We start from the raw sequence: 13,672 nt of genomic DNA, 5'->3' as shown, positions 1-13,672 counted from the left end.
TATGGAGCATTTACTGCGTACCCTGCACTGAGCTAAGTTCTTTACCCGCATCATTTTACTAATCTCCCCTACAACCCTCTGAAGGAGGTGGTGCGATTATTCTCATTTTTCAGAAGAGAAAAATGAAGTTGAGAGAGGTTAAGTGACTTGCTCAAGGTCACTCTGTTTGCTAGTGCAGGAGTGAGAGGTGGGATTCATATACAGGTCCTTCCAATCCCAAAGCGGCAGAGGATGCAGAGGTGAGTCCCGGCTGGGGTGGGGGCGCACCCGAGCCGGCGGAGCATCCCTAGGGAGGGAGTGGGTAGCTTCCCTGGCTCCACTCCAAGTTGGTGGTGCAGCGCCCGCCCCCGGTCGCGGGCGCAGACTGGCTGCCGCCTCCGGGCCACGTGGTGCGCGCGGCGGGCGCGTCCGAGGAGCCCGCAGCTGTTCCTGGCTCAGAGCGGTCCGGGCTCGGAGAGCGGGCGGGAGCTGGGGGCCGGGCCGGTGCAGGCGGTGAGGCGGGCGGCGAGGCGGGCGGAGGGGGCGCGGAGGTAGCCGGGCGGTCCGGGCGCAGCAGCCGGCGGCGTCGGGGCCGCGGCCTCGTCCCTTGGCGCGCCTCTCGCACCGGGTTTCTGCGCCCAGGGCGCACGGCGTGCAGGGACGCGGCGCCCGCCGCCTGGCCGCCATGGAACCGGCCCCCTCCCCCGACGCCGAGCTGCGGTCCTCGCTCGTCGCCAACGCGTCGGACGCCTTCCCCAGCGCGGGCGCCAATGCGTCGGGGCCTCCGGCAGCACGGAGCGCCTCGTCCCTCGCCCTGGCTATCGCCATCACCGCGCTCTACTCGGCGGTGTGCGCCGTGGGGCTGCTGGGCAACTTGCTCGTCATGTTCGGCATCGTCCGGTGAGTGCGCTGCGGGATGGTGCGTCGGGCTATGCCCCGGGGTGGGTGGGGACTACGGACCTGGGACCCTGACCTTAGACCCCGCACTCCCGGGGCCTCCGCACTTCCTGAAGGGGGCGCCCGGGGCCCAGCGGAAAGACCACTTCCATCGCGAGGGGGACGCTGGCGCGCGCGCGCGCGTGTGTGTATGTGTGTGTGTGTGTGTGTGTGTGTGTGTGTGTGCGCGCGCGCGCGCGCGCCCGCGTTTAACTAATAACATTTGATCATCTGTTGGCATCCCCTATTTCTGTATCAGTCTATGTGGGACAGTTTGGGGACAGTTGTGTGTCTGTCACAGTTTGTGAGTGCGTGATTTTGTTTGTGACAGTACAGATGTGTGTTTGGACCTCCAAAAACCTGGTAGGGGTGGGCAGAGATGCCGGAAGTGCCATGGGCCTCTGGTGAGACAGCAGTGTGTGGGCTGACTACACAGGTGAGGGCACAGGAGCGCTTGTGTGTCTGCATCATGCCGAGGGTCACTTACCAAGTCACACTTGGGGATCTTCTGCTGGGGTCCCAGTGTTGGTGTGTGTGCTTGTCTCACACTGTCAGTTTGTGATTCTCTCTGTAGGAGCACATGACAGTGTGACTGTTGTTTCTTGTCAGACCCCTGAAACCCTCGGAGGAGGAGAGCATCCAGAGTGGCTTTGGACACTTGTGTTTGTGCACCTGTGTGTGCGTTTGTTAAGGGGTACCATGGTTCCTGGGTACAGTGGGCCAGCTAGTCGCTCTCTGCTTCCTTCCCCAGTGGCCCTCTGGTCCTGAGCTCTGGACGTGATTCAGAGACCTCAGATCCTCCTCACAAATGCTCCCTCTCACCTTCTCCTCCTCTCCTCTAACGTCTTGTTTTCTGGAAAAGACAAAAGTGATTTGTTTGGGCTGGAGTGGAGTTTGTACTTTCATCTGAGGAAGTGAAGTTCGCTTCTTGGTATCGATGTTCAGTGCGGGGACCTTCTCAGAGAGTTTAAGACATCATTGTCTTGCCCAAAAGCAGCCTTCCTGACCCAGCTCTGCCAGTGCAGACACTGGCAAAAAGAATTGAAAGGAAACTCCTATCTTTATAACAACAAAGATGCCCTGGTATTTACTGTTAGTTGGAAATGGGTGATTCACGGTGGTTGACCAAGAGTACAATCCTAAACTTGTCTGGGCTCTGGTGTCACCAAGCCGGGCAGAAGGCAGAGGGCAGATCGTGGATTCTGAGGTGGGAGATGTGAACTGTGGTCTTGGCCCAGTGGCTGATGCCTATCACATTGGGGGCTCATTCCCCCTGCCCCACCATCTGCCCCATCTGCCTCAGTTTCCCTGTCTGAGGGATAGAGACCCAGTCTCCTCAGTTGGGAGTATGAATTCCAGAGTATGGGGTCTCTGCCGGGCAGGGTGCAGTATACTGGAGCATTGCGTGGGTGTGTGGGTGTTGAGGGAGCTTTGGCGTCGATGACTCCAGGGGAAGCTTTGCTCCCCCAGGAAGAGTGGAGGGCACAAGAATGTCCTGTGCTTTCAGTGACTCATCACCAGCCACAGTGGGAAAATTCCCCCAAGCACAGGCAGGATTGATCTTTGCTTTGCATTTTTGTCGGTGATTCTCCCCACTTTACCTTTGGAAGTCGTGTGGCCTGTAGACTTGGGTCAACCTGAGTGTTAATCCCAGCCACGAACTGGCTCTGTGACTTGGATAAAACACTTAGTCTCTTTGAGCCTCAGTTTCTTCATCTATAGAATGGGGGAATAATAAAAGCTTCTTCGACAGGGTTTTTGTGAGGTGTCACTGAGCGAGCATATATAATGCAGCTGGCGTGGTGCCTGGACCCAGTAAGTGGAAGCTGTGTGTACGATGCGGATGAGTAACTTTCCAGATTCTTCAGAATCCAGTGCCTACGACAGAGGAGAGTGAGGGGGCGCTTGTCCTAAGGTGGGCCTGGGAATAACTCTGATTCAGGGAGTCCCAGGTTCCTGGCACTCGTGCTCTCTAGGGGGGCTCTAAGTGCTCTGATCTGGGGAAAGCTGAGTGTCAGTGTGTTCGGTCCCATCTCCAGTCTCTTTCCTGGGGCCTCTGGCTGGTGGGCTGATGAGCACAGCTCCCCCACTACCACTGAGCCAGGGGAGGGCCTCTCACTTCTGAGGGTCCACTCAGGGCAGGCCCTGGGCTCTGCCTGCTAGGGTACTCCAACCAAGCTTCCGAAAATCACATTGTCAAATGCATCTTGGAAGCAGCATAGCTGGCCCCTCAGGTCCCTGTGTTGCTAAGACATTTCCTGGGCCAACCATCTATGTGATCACTGTATCTCTGGGCCCGACTGATTTAATCCTCACCTACAACCCTGTGGGATAGGCCTTAGCATCCCCATCATTGTCACCTCCATTCTACAGGTGAGGAATCTGCAGTTCAGAGGGAGGCAAGGTGGCCTGTTCCCCTTAGGTCCCACAGCTGGCTCCAGACCCAGAGTAGAACCCTGGTCTTGTCCAGAACTTTTTCCAGAGCTGCCTGGGATAGGGAACAAAGAATTGCATGGAAGGAGGGGGCAGAATCCTGTCCCTCCTCTTGTCCTAGCATTCTCAGAGAATGATGGAGACAAAAGGACGATGAGCCTACACATTATTCAGCACTCGTATTTTAGGCTGCCGTCCTTGGGGAGGGGAATGACGGGCCCCTGCACTTAGTCCTTCCCCACTGAAAGGGAGGCTAGGGACAGGGCAGCTGCCTGGGGCTTGGCTTCTGCTGGTAAAATCCCAAGAGCAGTGCAGGGAGGGGAGCCAGGATGGAGAAAAGCCTCTGGTGTATCTGTGGTTCCCTGACACCCCATGCAGAGCCCAGCCCCACCAGTAAGTGAGTCAGTTGATTGGTTGAATGAATGAATGATTGAATGAATGAATTCTGCCTGTCAGTCCTGAGCTGAACCTATCTGGGGGAGTAGGGGAAGGTTTGCAAAGGAAGATCCAGAGGACCATTGGGGCAGAAAAACAGGGAGGTGTAGTGGCAGAGCTGGGGCCAGAAGCAGACGCATCAATGTGCAAATCCCGAGTTCAAAGCCACTTACTTGTTGTGTATTTGGACTAGTGACTTCACCTTTCGGAAGTTCATTTCTTCACCTGTAAAGTGGAAGTAACAGCAATGCATCTGGGGTTGTGGTGAGGATTAAATAACATGTTGTGTCTGAGCCTTTTAAGCCCTTTGAGAACAGGGAGGGTCTCTATGTGAAGGAATGAAAAGAATTAACTCATTCAAGAAAAATCCTATGGACGCACTGTGCTAGATGCTGAGATATGATGGTGGGGAAGAAAATCCACCGTCCCTGCCCTCATGGAGCTCAGGTCTGGGAGAAATAGGCATTCATCAGCCAGCCATCCAACAGATTTAAGTTTGTAGCTGTGGTGAGGGCCGTGGAAGAGTATGAGGGAGCTGTGGGAGCCCACGATGCGGGGAGGGTCTCACCTGGTCTGGAAGTTCAGGGAAGGCCTCTGAGGAGCTGAAGGATGAGGAGGGGGTGACTAAGTAAAAAGGTGAGGGAAGAGCCTGTGACGGGAAGCCTGACATGGACGAGGGGCTGAAAAAACAGAACACAGGTATCTCAGAATCCCAGAGCACAAAGCACTCTCCGTTCCCTCCTACCCCCCCAACTCTGACCCTCTCCTTGATCCATGGACCCGCCCGGGAAGCCCACTCATCCTTCTGGATACATGAGAGGGGCCTCTGGGAATTGCACTCTGAGCAAACAGCCTATGGTTCCTGAGTGTTCCATGAAGTGTGAGCAGGAGTTTTGGGGATGTGTGGTCCCCAGGCAGACACTCCCTACCCCTGCAGGGTGAGTTCAGCCAGGGTGGTGACTTGGTGGGTCTTTAGAGCAGACACCCAACAACCCCTCCTTCTGGGTGCAATCGTACCCTGAGCAGGCCTGGCATCTCAGAGTTCCCATTGGCAGCCCTCTAGGCAGGGTGGAGTGTGAAGGGCTTAAGGACCCCCGCATCTCTGATGGGTGACCCCATCTTCCCTCTACATGGCTCAGAGCTTCCCAGTTTGCCTGTCCTGAATCCGGTAGGAGATTGGAGTCAATGCTTCTCCACCTGGTCTCTTGTCCGCCTGCCCTGTCCCCGGCCTCCACCTCTCCCTGACCCTGGTTTTGGCAGGTTTGCACCTTGCTGTGTCTCTCACCACCCCCATCACCCCCACCGGGCCTCCCTGCCTCTTACCAGCCCGGTCTGCCTCTTCATGACTCTGTTTCAGACTATGCGTTTCTCTGCCCCTTGAGCTCTTCCTGGTCTGGTGTCTCTTCTGACTCTTGTATCAAATGCCAGCTCTGCCACCTGCTAAGATCTTTAGCAGGTTGGATGGCCGCTCTGCACCGCAGTTTCTCCATTTATAAAATGTGGATCGTAGCACCTGCCTCAGAAGCACCTTTGTCTTAAAGATGACAAGACGACGTTGGTAGAGCATCGTGTTTTCCCTCCCATCCCAGGTGACTGCAGCACAGAGCAGGGAGGGGAGGTTGGGCCTGGCAGCCTAGTGTGGGGTGGGGCCATGACAGGTGAGTAAGGGTTCTGGGTGTCCCCTCTGTCTACTACCGAGGTGCCAGGGGTTGCTGGGACAAGTGCTCAGGGTGAGAGCTCTGAGTCCCCGTCCTGCTCTTGGGGACCCAGCGTGAAGCCCTTGTCTTCTTGTCTCCCTCTCCTCTCTTGTCCTGATTGGGGTCTGCGGATGCAGGGCTCCTGGGCCAGGAGAGATCCCAGTGAGGTGACACAGTGCAGTGGTGAAGGTCATGGCTGGGGGTCAGGTCATGCTGGTCTCCATCCCCGCTCGACCATGTCCCAGTGTTGTGGCTTTGGGCAAACAGCTTAACTCCCCTGAGCCCCATTTCTGCATTTGCAAAATTGGGGTGATCAGGATAGGTTATTGGGAGCATTAAGTGAGATCATGAATGTGAAGGTCATAGCACAGCACCTGGCACATAGTAGGCCTTCAGTATGTGTCAAATGCCGAGATTAACGGGCACCCCTGCAGCTGCTCCAGGCAGGCAGAGCTGGTGGCTATGAGACCTGATTGTCTACACTTTCCACCTTGGGTCCTTTCCTGTTTCCTGCATCGTCTGCATGTTTACTCATTCAACAAGCCTTTGCTGATGCTGACCCGTGGCAGGCCCGTCCAGCCTCAGCTCTCACTGCCCAGACTCTCAGCTTAAGCCTCAGCATGGCCTCTGGCTTCTGATGTACCCCCCAGGACCCCCTAGTTAGTTACAGCTCCAGGGGCAATTGCAGCTTCCTGGAGCTGAGGGAGTCCAGGGGGGCACCTGACCCAGCCAGAGCAGGTGGTGTCTGTAATGAGTCGTGAAGGGGGAGCAGTACTTGGCTCCACAGAGAGGGGGGTGGTGCATTCCAGGCAGAGGGAACAGCACAAGCAAAGAAAGCTTCAGCAGATGATCGGATGGCAGAGCTGCAGAGGGCAGGGAAGTTCACCGTGGCAGAATGGAGAGAGCCAGGGGCTGGGCTGGCTGTGAGGCTGCAGAGGCCATAAGGACCAAAACAGGGAAGGCCTTGCAAACAGGTGTCCTCCTCACCGTGGTTGTCAGGAGAGCCTGCTATGTGCTGAGCTGCGGCCAGGCCCTGGGGCCAGTGATGCACCCACGGACCTTCCAGAATTCCTGGGGGAGGGTGCAAATATTAGAGGAACTCCATGGACCAGCCCCAGGGAATTGGAGGGAGTCATTCTGGTGAGGGGGGGTGGGGAGGGAGGACTGAGGAGGGGCCTGGAGTCCGGCCCAGCGTGGCTGTGTTAGGGGCCAGAGGCCGTGCTGTGGCTCGAGTTGTGAGACTAGACAGGTTCTTGGGGCCCATGGTAAGGCTGCCATGCTGGGAAATGAAGGAGCTTTTGGTCACAGGCCATGGGGAAGAGGACTTTGGAGCAGTCTGTGCAGAATGGAGTTCAAGAGGACAAATTTGCTGTGGGTGGGCTTGGGGTGGATTGGAAGGGGTCAGCTCAGGGTGATGGAAGAGAGCTGGGTGACCTGGGACAGACCCCAGAAACCCTGGCCTTGGTTGTTCCTTTCTAAGCCAGAGCGCTGTGGGACCTGCAGAAGGCAGGAGGCTGGGCCGGATGAGCTCTGGCGAGGCGAGCAGGGAGGGCAGCAGCCCTGGATGGTGTCCCCGAGCCTCCTGGCCCTGCCCCGGGGCCTAGCTTCCCAGGTCTTGGGTTCATTTCCTGGGGAACATGTGTGACTCACAGACACACCGGGGAGAATCCAGAGGAGTCACTCCCGCGCTCCTGCCACGTGCCAGAGGCTCCTCCAAGCTGCATGACAGGCCTGCGAGGGTATGAGAGATGAGGGTGGGAAGGCTCCGAGGGAGACTCTCACAGCCAGAAAGGGGCACACCCAGGTCTTTCTGACTCCCAAACCCCTCCACGTCCACTCTGTCACTGCCATCCATGGGACACATGGGGAATGGAGGCGAGAGCTGGGGCTGTCTAGTTAGAGGAGGGAGGACCAGGGCTGGGGAGGAGGGCAGATTGCTGTCTGCAAACCTCCGAGGCCTCTGTGTGGGGTGACAGCACTTGGGAGCCTGGACATCAGAGCCAGACTGACCTGGGATCACATTTACTAAGAGAGTGAGCTTGGGAGATACATACATAACCTCTCTGAGCCTCAGTTTTCTCATCTGTGAAATGGGAGTAGCAATAGACCCTCATAGCATGGTTATGAGATGTTCATGAGGCTTCATGTGAAGGACTTCAGTACAGAGCCAGGAACTTGGTAAGTATTCTATAAACATTTTCTATTATTATGTCTATTTAGAAGAGGAGTAGACTTGCTTCTCACTCATTTGATCGACATTTATTGAGCCCCAGAGGAACTAGAATTATTGGGTGGATGCTAAAGGGAAACTTTGTCAGCTCAATACTAGACATTTTTTTTTTTACAATAAACACAGTAACATAAGTCACCATAAGTAACACTGTAGTTATTTCAGAAAATACTGAGACGATTAAGCAGAGACAAACATTACCCATAATCCTACCATAAAGAGAAAAGATTTGTCATTTTGGTGTATTTCCTTCCCATCTCTTTCTGTGTCTCTCGCTCTGTGTTTGTTTGTGTGTGTGTGTGTGTGTTTTAATGACATCTGTATCATACTATATTGAAATAATGATCACATCATATATAATATTTTGTAAGCTGCCTTTTCACGTACCATTATGAGTGTATTCTCATGTTATCAAACATTCTTTGAAGACATGATTTTTGACGGCTGCATTGTATGAATGTCTTCTATATGGGGGGACTTACATCATTTCCCATATTATGCCAGTCTAAATAATGTGTTTGTGAACATTCTTGAACCCATATGTTTGTGCACATCTCATATTATTTCTAGAATAAATTTTCTAATAGAGCTCTTCAGGAAGGTATGGGCTTCTGTGTAATATAGGGAGTTTCCCGTCCCTGAAGCTATGCAAGAGGGCACTGGCAAACCATTGTGTGGAGGTTTGGCACTGGAGATTTGGGTGGAGAAAAGATAGACATACATAATTTCAGGCTCCTTTCCCCACAGCTGAGACTGGAGGAAGAATGCTTCTCAGATTCTGTGATCTCAGATTTCCCTTCTCCCCTTCCTGGCGGATGATGCGTGAACTTTAGAGGACGGGGGCTGTGCAAGGGCAAGGCATGATTTCATTAACCTCGGAGTCCTGGGACCTCGAAATCTAATTGGCTACCCAGACATCATAACATGCACAGGAAGAGGGATAATCGTGGCGTAGAGCAGAAAGCCCGGCTTAAATTAGCAATTTACCATCTTGCAGGCTACAGAGGCCCCATTACCAGCTGTGCGGCATGGGGTGGGGTGGGGTGGGGTGTCTGGGTCGTGTTCTATTGATTTAGAGCTCCCAGTTCAGCTGCAGAAATCAGCAGCTTTGTCTCTGGCCGGGGTGGGTGTGTGCAGCAAGAATTTTTTCTCCTGTAGCTTCCCAAGTCTTTCTTGATCAGTGGAAGGAACTCAAACTTTAGAGTCCTGTGAGGTCAAAGAGTCCCATTCAATAAACATGACACAGGGAGAGGTAGAAATGGCCTCACTCCCCTCCCCTGCCGAAATAACCTTTTCACCAGGGCGTAGAATTTTGAATCACGGATGATTATTCTCTTTATTGCACATTTATTTTGTGCCAGGCACTCTGCTTAGAGATGTATATATATTATCCTGTTTAATCCTCACAGACCTCTATTAGGTGAGTGCATTTGCCCCCATTTTCTAGATGAGGAAACTCGAGGCTCAGAGAATGTTTGATATAACATCCTCAAAGTCCTAGAGTCGGATTGAAGTCAGGTCATTCTGATCGCAGAGTCTGCACTTTTTTTTTTTTAATTGAAGTATAGTTGATTTACAATGTTGTGTTAATTTCTGCTGTACAGCAAAGTGATTCAGTTATACATATATATACATTCTTTTTAATATTCTTTTCCATTATGGTTTATCTCAGGATATTGAATGTAGTTCCCTGTACTATACAGTAGGACCTTGTTGTTTATCCATTCTATATATAATAGTTTGCATCTGCTAATCCCAAACTCCCAATCCATCCCTCCCCCACCCCCCTCCTCCTTGGCAACCACAGGTCTGTTCTTTATGTCTGTGAGTCTGTTTCTTTTTTTGGGGGGGGGGTGGTATAGTTGTTTTACAATGTTGTGTTAGTTTCTACTGTACAGCGAAGTGGAGTTCCCTGTGCTATACAGCATGTTCTTATTAGTTCTCTATTTTATACATATTAGTGTATATATGTCAATCCCAATCTCCCAATTCATCACACCACCCACCCCACACCTCCCACTTTCCCCCCTTGGTGTCCATATGTTTGTTCTCTGCATCTGTGTCTCTATTTCTGCCTTGCAAACTGGTTCATCTGTACCATTTTTCTAGATTCCATATATATGCATTAATATACGATATTTGTTTTTCTCTTTCTGACTTACTTCACTCTGTATGACAGTCTCTAGGTCCATCCACGTCTTTACAAATGACCCAATTTCGTTCCTTTTTATGGCTGAGTAATATTCCATTGTATATATGTACCACAACTTCTTTATCCATTCGTCTGTAGATGGGCATTTAGGTTGCTTCCATGACCTGGCTATTGTAAATAGTGCTGCAATGAACTTTGGGGTGCATGTGTCTTTTTGAATTATGGTTTTCTCTGGGTAAATGCCCAGTAGTGGGATTGCTGGGTCATATGGTAATTCTATTTTTACTTTTTTAAGGAACCTCCATACTGTTCTCCATAGTGGCTATATCAATTTATATTCCCACCAACAGTGCAAGAGGGTTCCCTTTTCTCCACACCCTCTCCAGCATTTATTGTTTGTAGATTTACTGATGATGCCTATTCTAACCGGTGTGAGGTGATACCTCATTGCAGTTTTGATTTGCATTTCTCTAATAATTAGTGATGTTGAGCAGCTTTTCCTGTGCCTCTTGGCCATCTGTATGTCTTCTTTGGATAAATGTCTATTTAGGTCTTCTGCCCATTTTTTGATTAGGTTGTTTTTTTTTTTTAATATAGAGCTGCATGAGCTGTTTATATATTTTGGAGATTAATCCTTTGTCCATTGATTCGTTTGCAGATATTTTCTCCCATTCTGCGGGTTGTCTTTCTTCTTGTTTATGGTTTCCTTTGCTGTGCAAAAGCTTTTAAGTTTCAGTAGGTCCCATTTGTTTATTTTTGTTTTTATTTCCATAACTCTAGGAGGTGGATCAAAAAAGATCTTGCTGTGGTTTATGTCAGAGAGTGTTCTTCCTATGTTTTCCTCTAAGAGTTTTATAGTGTCCGGTCTTACATTTAGGTCTTTAATCCATCTTGAGTTTATTTTTGTGTATTGTGTTAGGGAGTGTTCTAATTTCATTCTTTTACATGTAGCTCTCCAGTTTTCTCAGTGCCACTTATTGAAGAGACTCTTTTCTCCATCGTATATCCTTGCCTCCTTTGTCATAGATTGGTTGACCATAGGTGTATGGGTTTACCTCTGGGCTTTCTATCCTGTTCCATTGATCTATATTTCTGTTTTTGTGCCAGTACCATATTGTCTTGATTACTGTAGATTTGTAGTATAGTCTGAAGTCAGGGAGTCTGATTCCTCCAGCTCTATTTTTTTCTCTCAAGATTGCTTTGGCTATTCGGGGTCTTTTGTGTCTCCATACAAATTTTAAGATTTTTTGTTCTAGTTTTGTAAAAAATGCCATGGTAATTTGATAGGGAATGCATTGAATCTGTAGATTGCTTTGGGTAGTATAGTCATTTTCACAATATTGATTCTTCCAATCCATGAACATGGTATATCTCTCCATCTGTTTGTGTCATCTTTGATTTCTTTTATCAGTGTCTTATAGTTTTCTGAGTACAGGTCTTTTACCTCCTTAGGTAGGTTTATTCCTAGATATTTTATTCTTTTTGTTGCAGTGGTGAATGGAATTGTTTCCTTAATTTCTCTTTCTGATCTTTCGTTGTTAGTGTATAAGAATGCAAGAGATTTCTGTGCATTAATTTTGTATCCTGCAACTTTACGAAATTCATTGATTAGCTCTATTAGTTTTCTGGTGGCCTCTTCAGGATTTTCTGTGTATAGTATCATGTGAGTCTGTTTCATAGATGGGTTCATTTGTGTCATATTTTAGATTCTACATATAAGTGATATCATATGGTATTTGTTTTTCTCTCTCTGACTTACTTCACTTAGTATGATAATCTCTAGTTGCACCCATGTTGCTGCATGGGTGGCATTATTTCATTCTTTTTTATGGCTGAGTAGTATTCCATTGTATTTATGTACCACGTCTTCTTTATCCATTCATCTGTCGATGGACGTTTAGGTTGTTTCTATGTCTTGGCTGGCTACTGTGAATAGTAGAGCCTGCACTTTTAACCATTGCCCTGTCCTCTGCCATCTTGTATATCAAGTTCAGCCCCTCTGATTTACAACTGAATAAACTGGGGCCTGGAGAAGTTCTGTGTCTTTTGAGTCAGTGGCCAAGGCAGGACTGGAACTTGCCTTTCCTAACCCCTTGCCTCCTCTTGCATCTGTTTCCATGCTTGGGATTACCTGGGCTAAGGGAGAGCCAAAGGGTGACTGGGAACAGGAGTAGCTGGGAGCATGAGACGTTAGTTCCTACACAGGGCAGTCCAACTTGGGGGCCACTGAAAACACCTAAGAGGCCCAAAGAACCCAAGTTCCCTGGGGCAAGGCCAGCAGCTAGTGAAGCAGCCATATCCTTCAGAGACTGGATTCAAATCCAGGTCTGCTTCTTGCTGGCTTTCCACCCTTGGGCTCACCTCACAGAGCCTGTTTTCTTATCTGTGAAATAGGGATGATAGAAAAACATATACATTGTAGGTAAACATACATTCAGCAACTCCTAAGTATCAGGCAGAGTTCTAGGTGCTAGGTATGCAACAATGATCAAGACACAGTCCCTGTCCTCATGGAGCTGACATTCTAGTGGGGAAAAGATAGACAATAAGGAAATAGATGTGAGGCCAATGCTATAGGCAACGAAGTCAACTAAAACAGGCATGGTGAGAGAGAGTGGTGGGGCTGCAGATGTAGATGGGGAGGTTGGGGAGGAGGAGACAATTGAGCAGAGGCCACTTGCTAGGAGGAAGTGTTTTAGCAGGGGGAACAGTGAGGGCAAAGGTTAAGGGAGATGATGTATGGCCTTAGCACAGGGCCTGGCCCATAACAGGAAGTTGTTGGTGATAATGATGCCTTTTGGCTGGTTGCCTAGGACTTGGGAACAGGGGCAAGGATTAAGCCAAGGGAAAGAAACTGCTTCTCCCGGCCAGGCCAGATGCCCCTGCAGGACAGATGGAGGTAATTTGTTTCCCTTGGTTACAAAAACTCATCTTCCTGAAGTGCTAGGAAATGCCCCACATCTAGTGATTTTCCATTCCTCCCAGTGAAGAGGGAGCAGAGCCCACACGTGGTCAGAGGACTGTCCTGCTGGGAGGGGCAGGTGGCCACAAGACGCTTCCTCCACAGTCTCAGGGCCTGGTCATCCCAGGTACGAGAGAGGTCAACAGCAAAGAATGGCATATTGACTTGTCGGACTTAACACCAAAAATAGCACTGCTGACCTTTCTTGAGGGCTGACAAGGTGGGCAGCTCTGTGCTGAGTGCCTCACATAAATGATCTCATTTAATTCTCCCAATTCTTTGAGCTTGGTACCATGTTTCTCTCCATTTGACAGATGAGGCCACTGAGGCTCAGAGGTGATAATTCACTTGCCGAGGGCCACAGTGGGTAAATGGCAGAATCAGCCTTGAACCGAGGTGCCTTGATTCCCGGAGCCCACTCATGCAGTGTCCAAGAAGGAACGTCCGTGAAGAAGGTCGAACCCATGATACCCTCTGATCCCAAATGTGGAAAAATGACTTTTTCATACAGCCAGGGATTGGGAGAGGCCATGGAGCAGGATTGATTTATAGTTATTAAAATACTGAATTATTAATAAATAAAACAAAAGTGAAACTCTATTGTGTGTCAGGCAGAAGGAAGTATAAGTAATGCCCAGCATGGCCAAAGGCCTAGAGGTGGGAAGCCTGGGCTTTTCGGAACACATGACTTTAGACTATGGTTCTGTCCACACTGTGCTTCTGGACAAGCACCTCTTCTCTTTGGGCTATAGGTTTCTTCTGTGTACGAAATGAGAATGTATTGATACCCGCTTTTCCCGGTGGGTGTGAGTCAAAGGAGAGAATGTGTGTGAAGCGGTCTGAACGGG

General features: G+C 50.1%; 1 protein-coding gene across 1 annotated transcript in view; it reads left to right on the top strand.

Moving 5' to 3' along the window:
• Positions 1–503: 503 nt before the first annotated feature.
• The window catches only part of OPRD1 (opioid receptor delta 1), a 56,516-nt gene continuing 43,347 nt past the window's right edge, over positions 504–13,672 (top strand). Inside the window, exon 1 of the mRNA XM_082348421.1 lies at positions 504–879. Coding sequence (XP_082204547.1) covers positions 665–879 — 215 coding nt within the window. The 5' untranslated portion in view covers positions 504–664. The remainder of the gene's footprint in view (positions 880–13,672) is intronic.

This window comes from Balaenoptera borealis (assembly GCF_965194805.1).
Source record: "Balaenoptera borealis genome assembly, chromosome: 1".
NCBI lineage: Eukaryota > Metazoa > Chordata > Mammalia > Artiodactyla > Balaenopteridae > Balaenoptera > Balaenoptera borealis.
The sequence above is the reverse complement of the archived record's forward strand: the minus strand, read 5'-3'. Positions and strand labels throughout refer to the sequence as shown.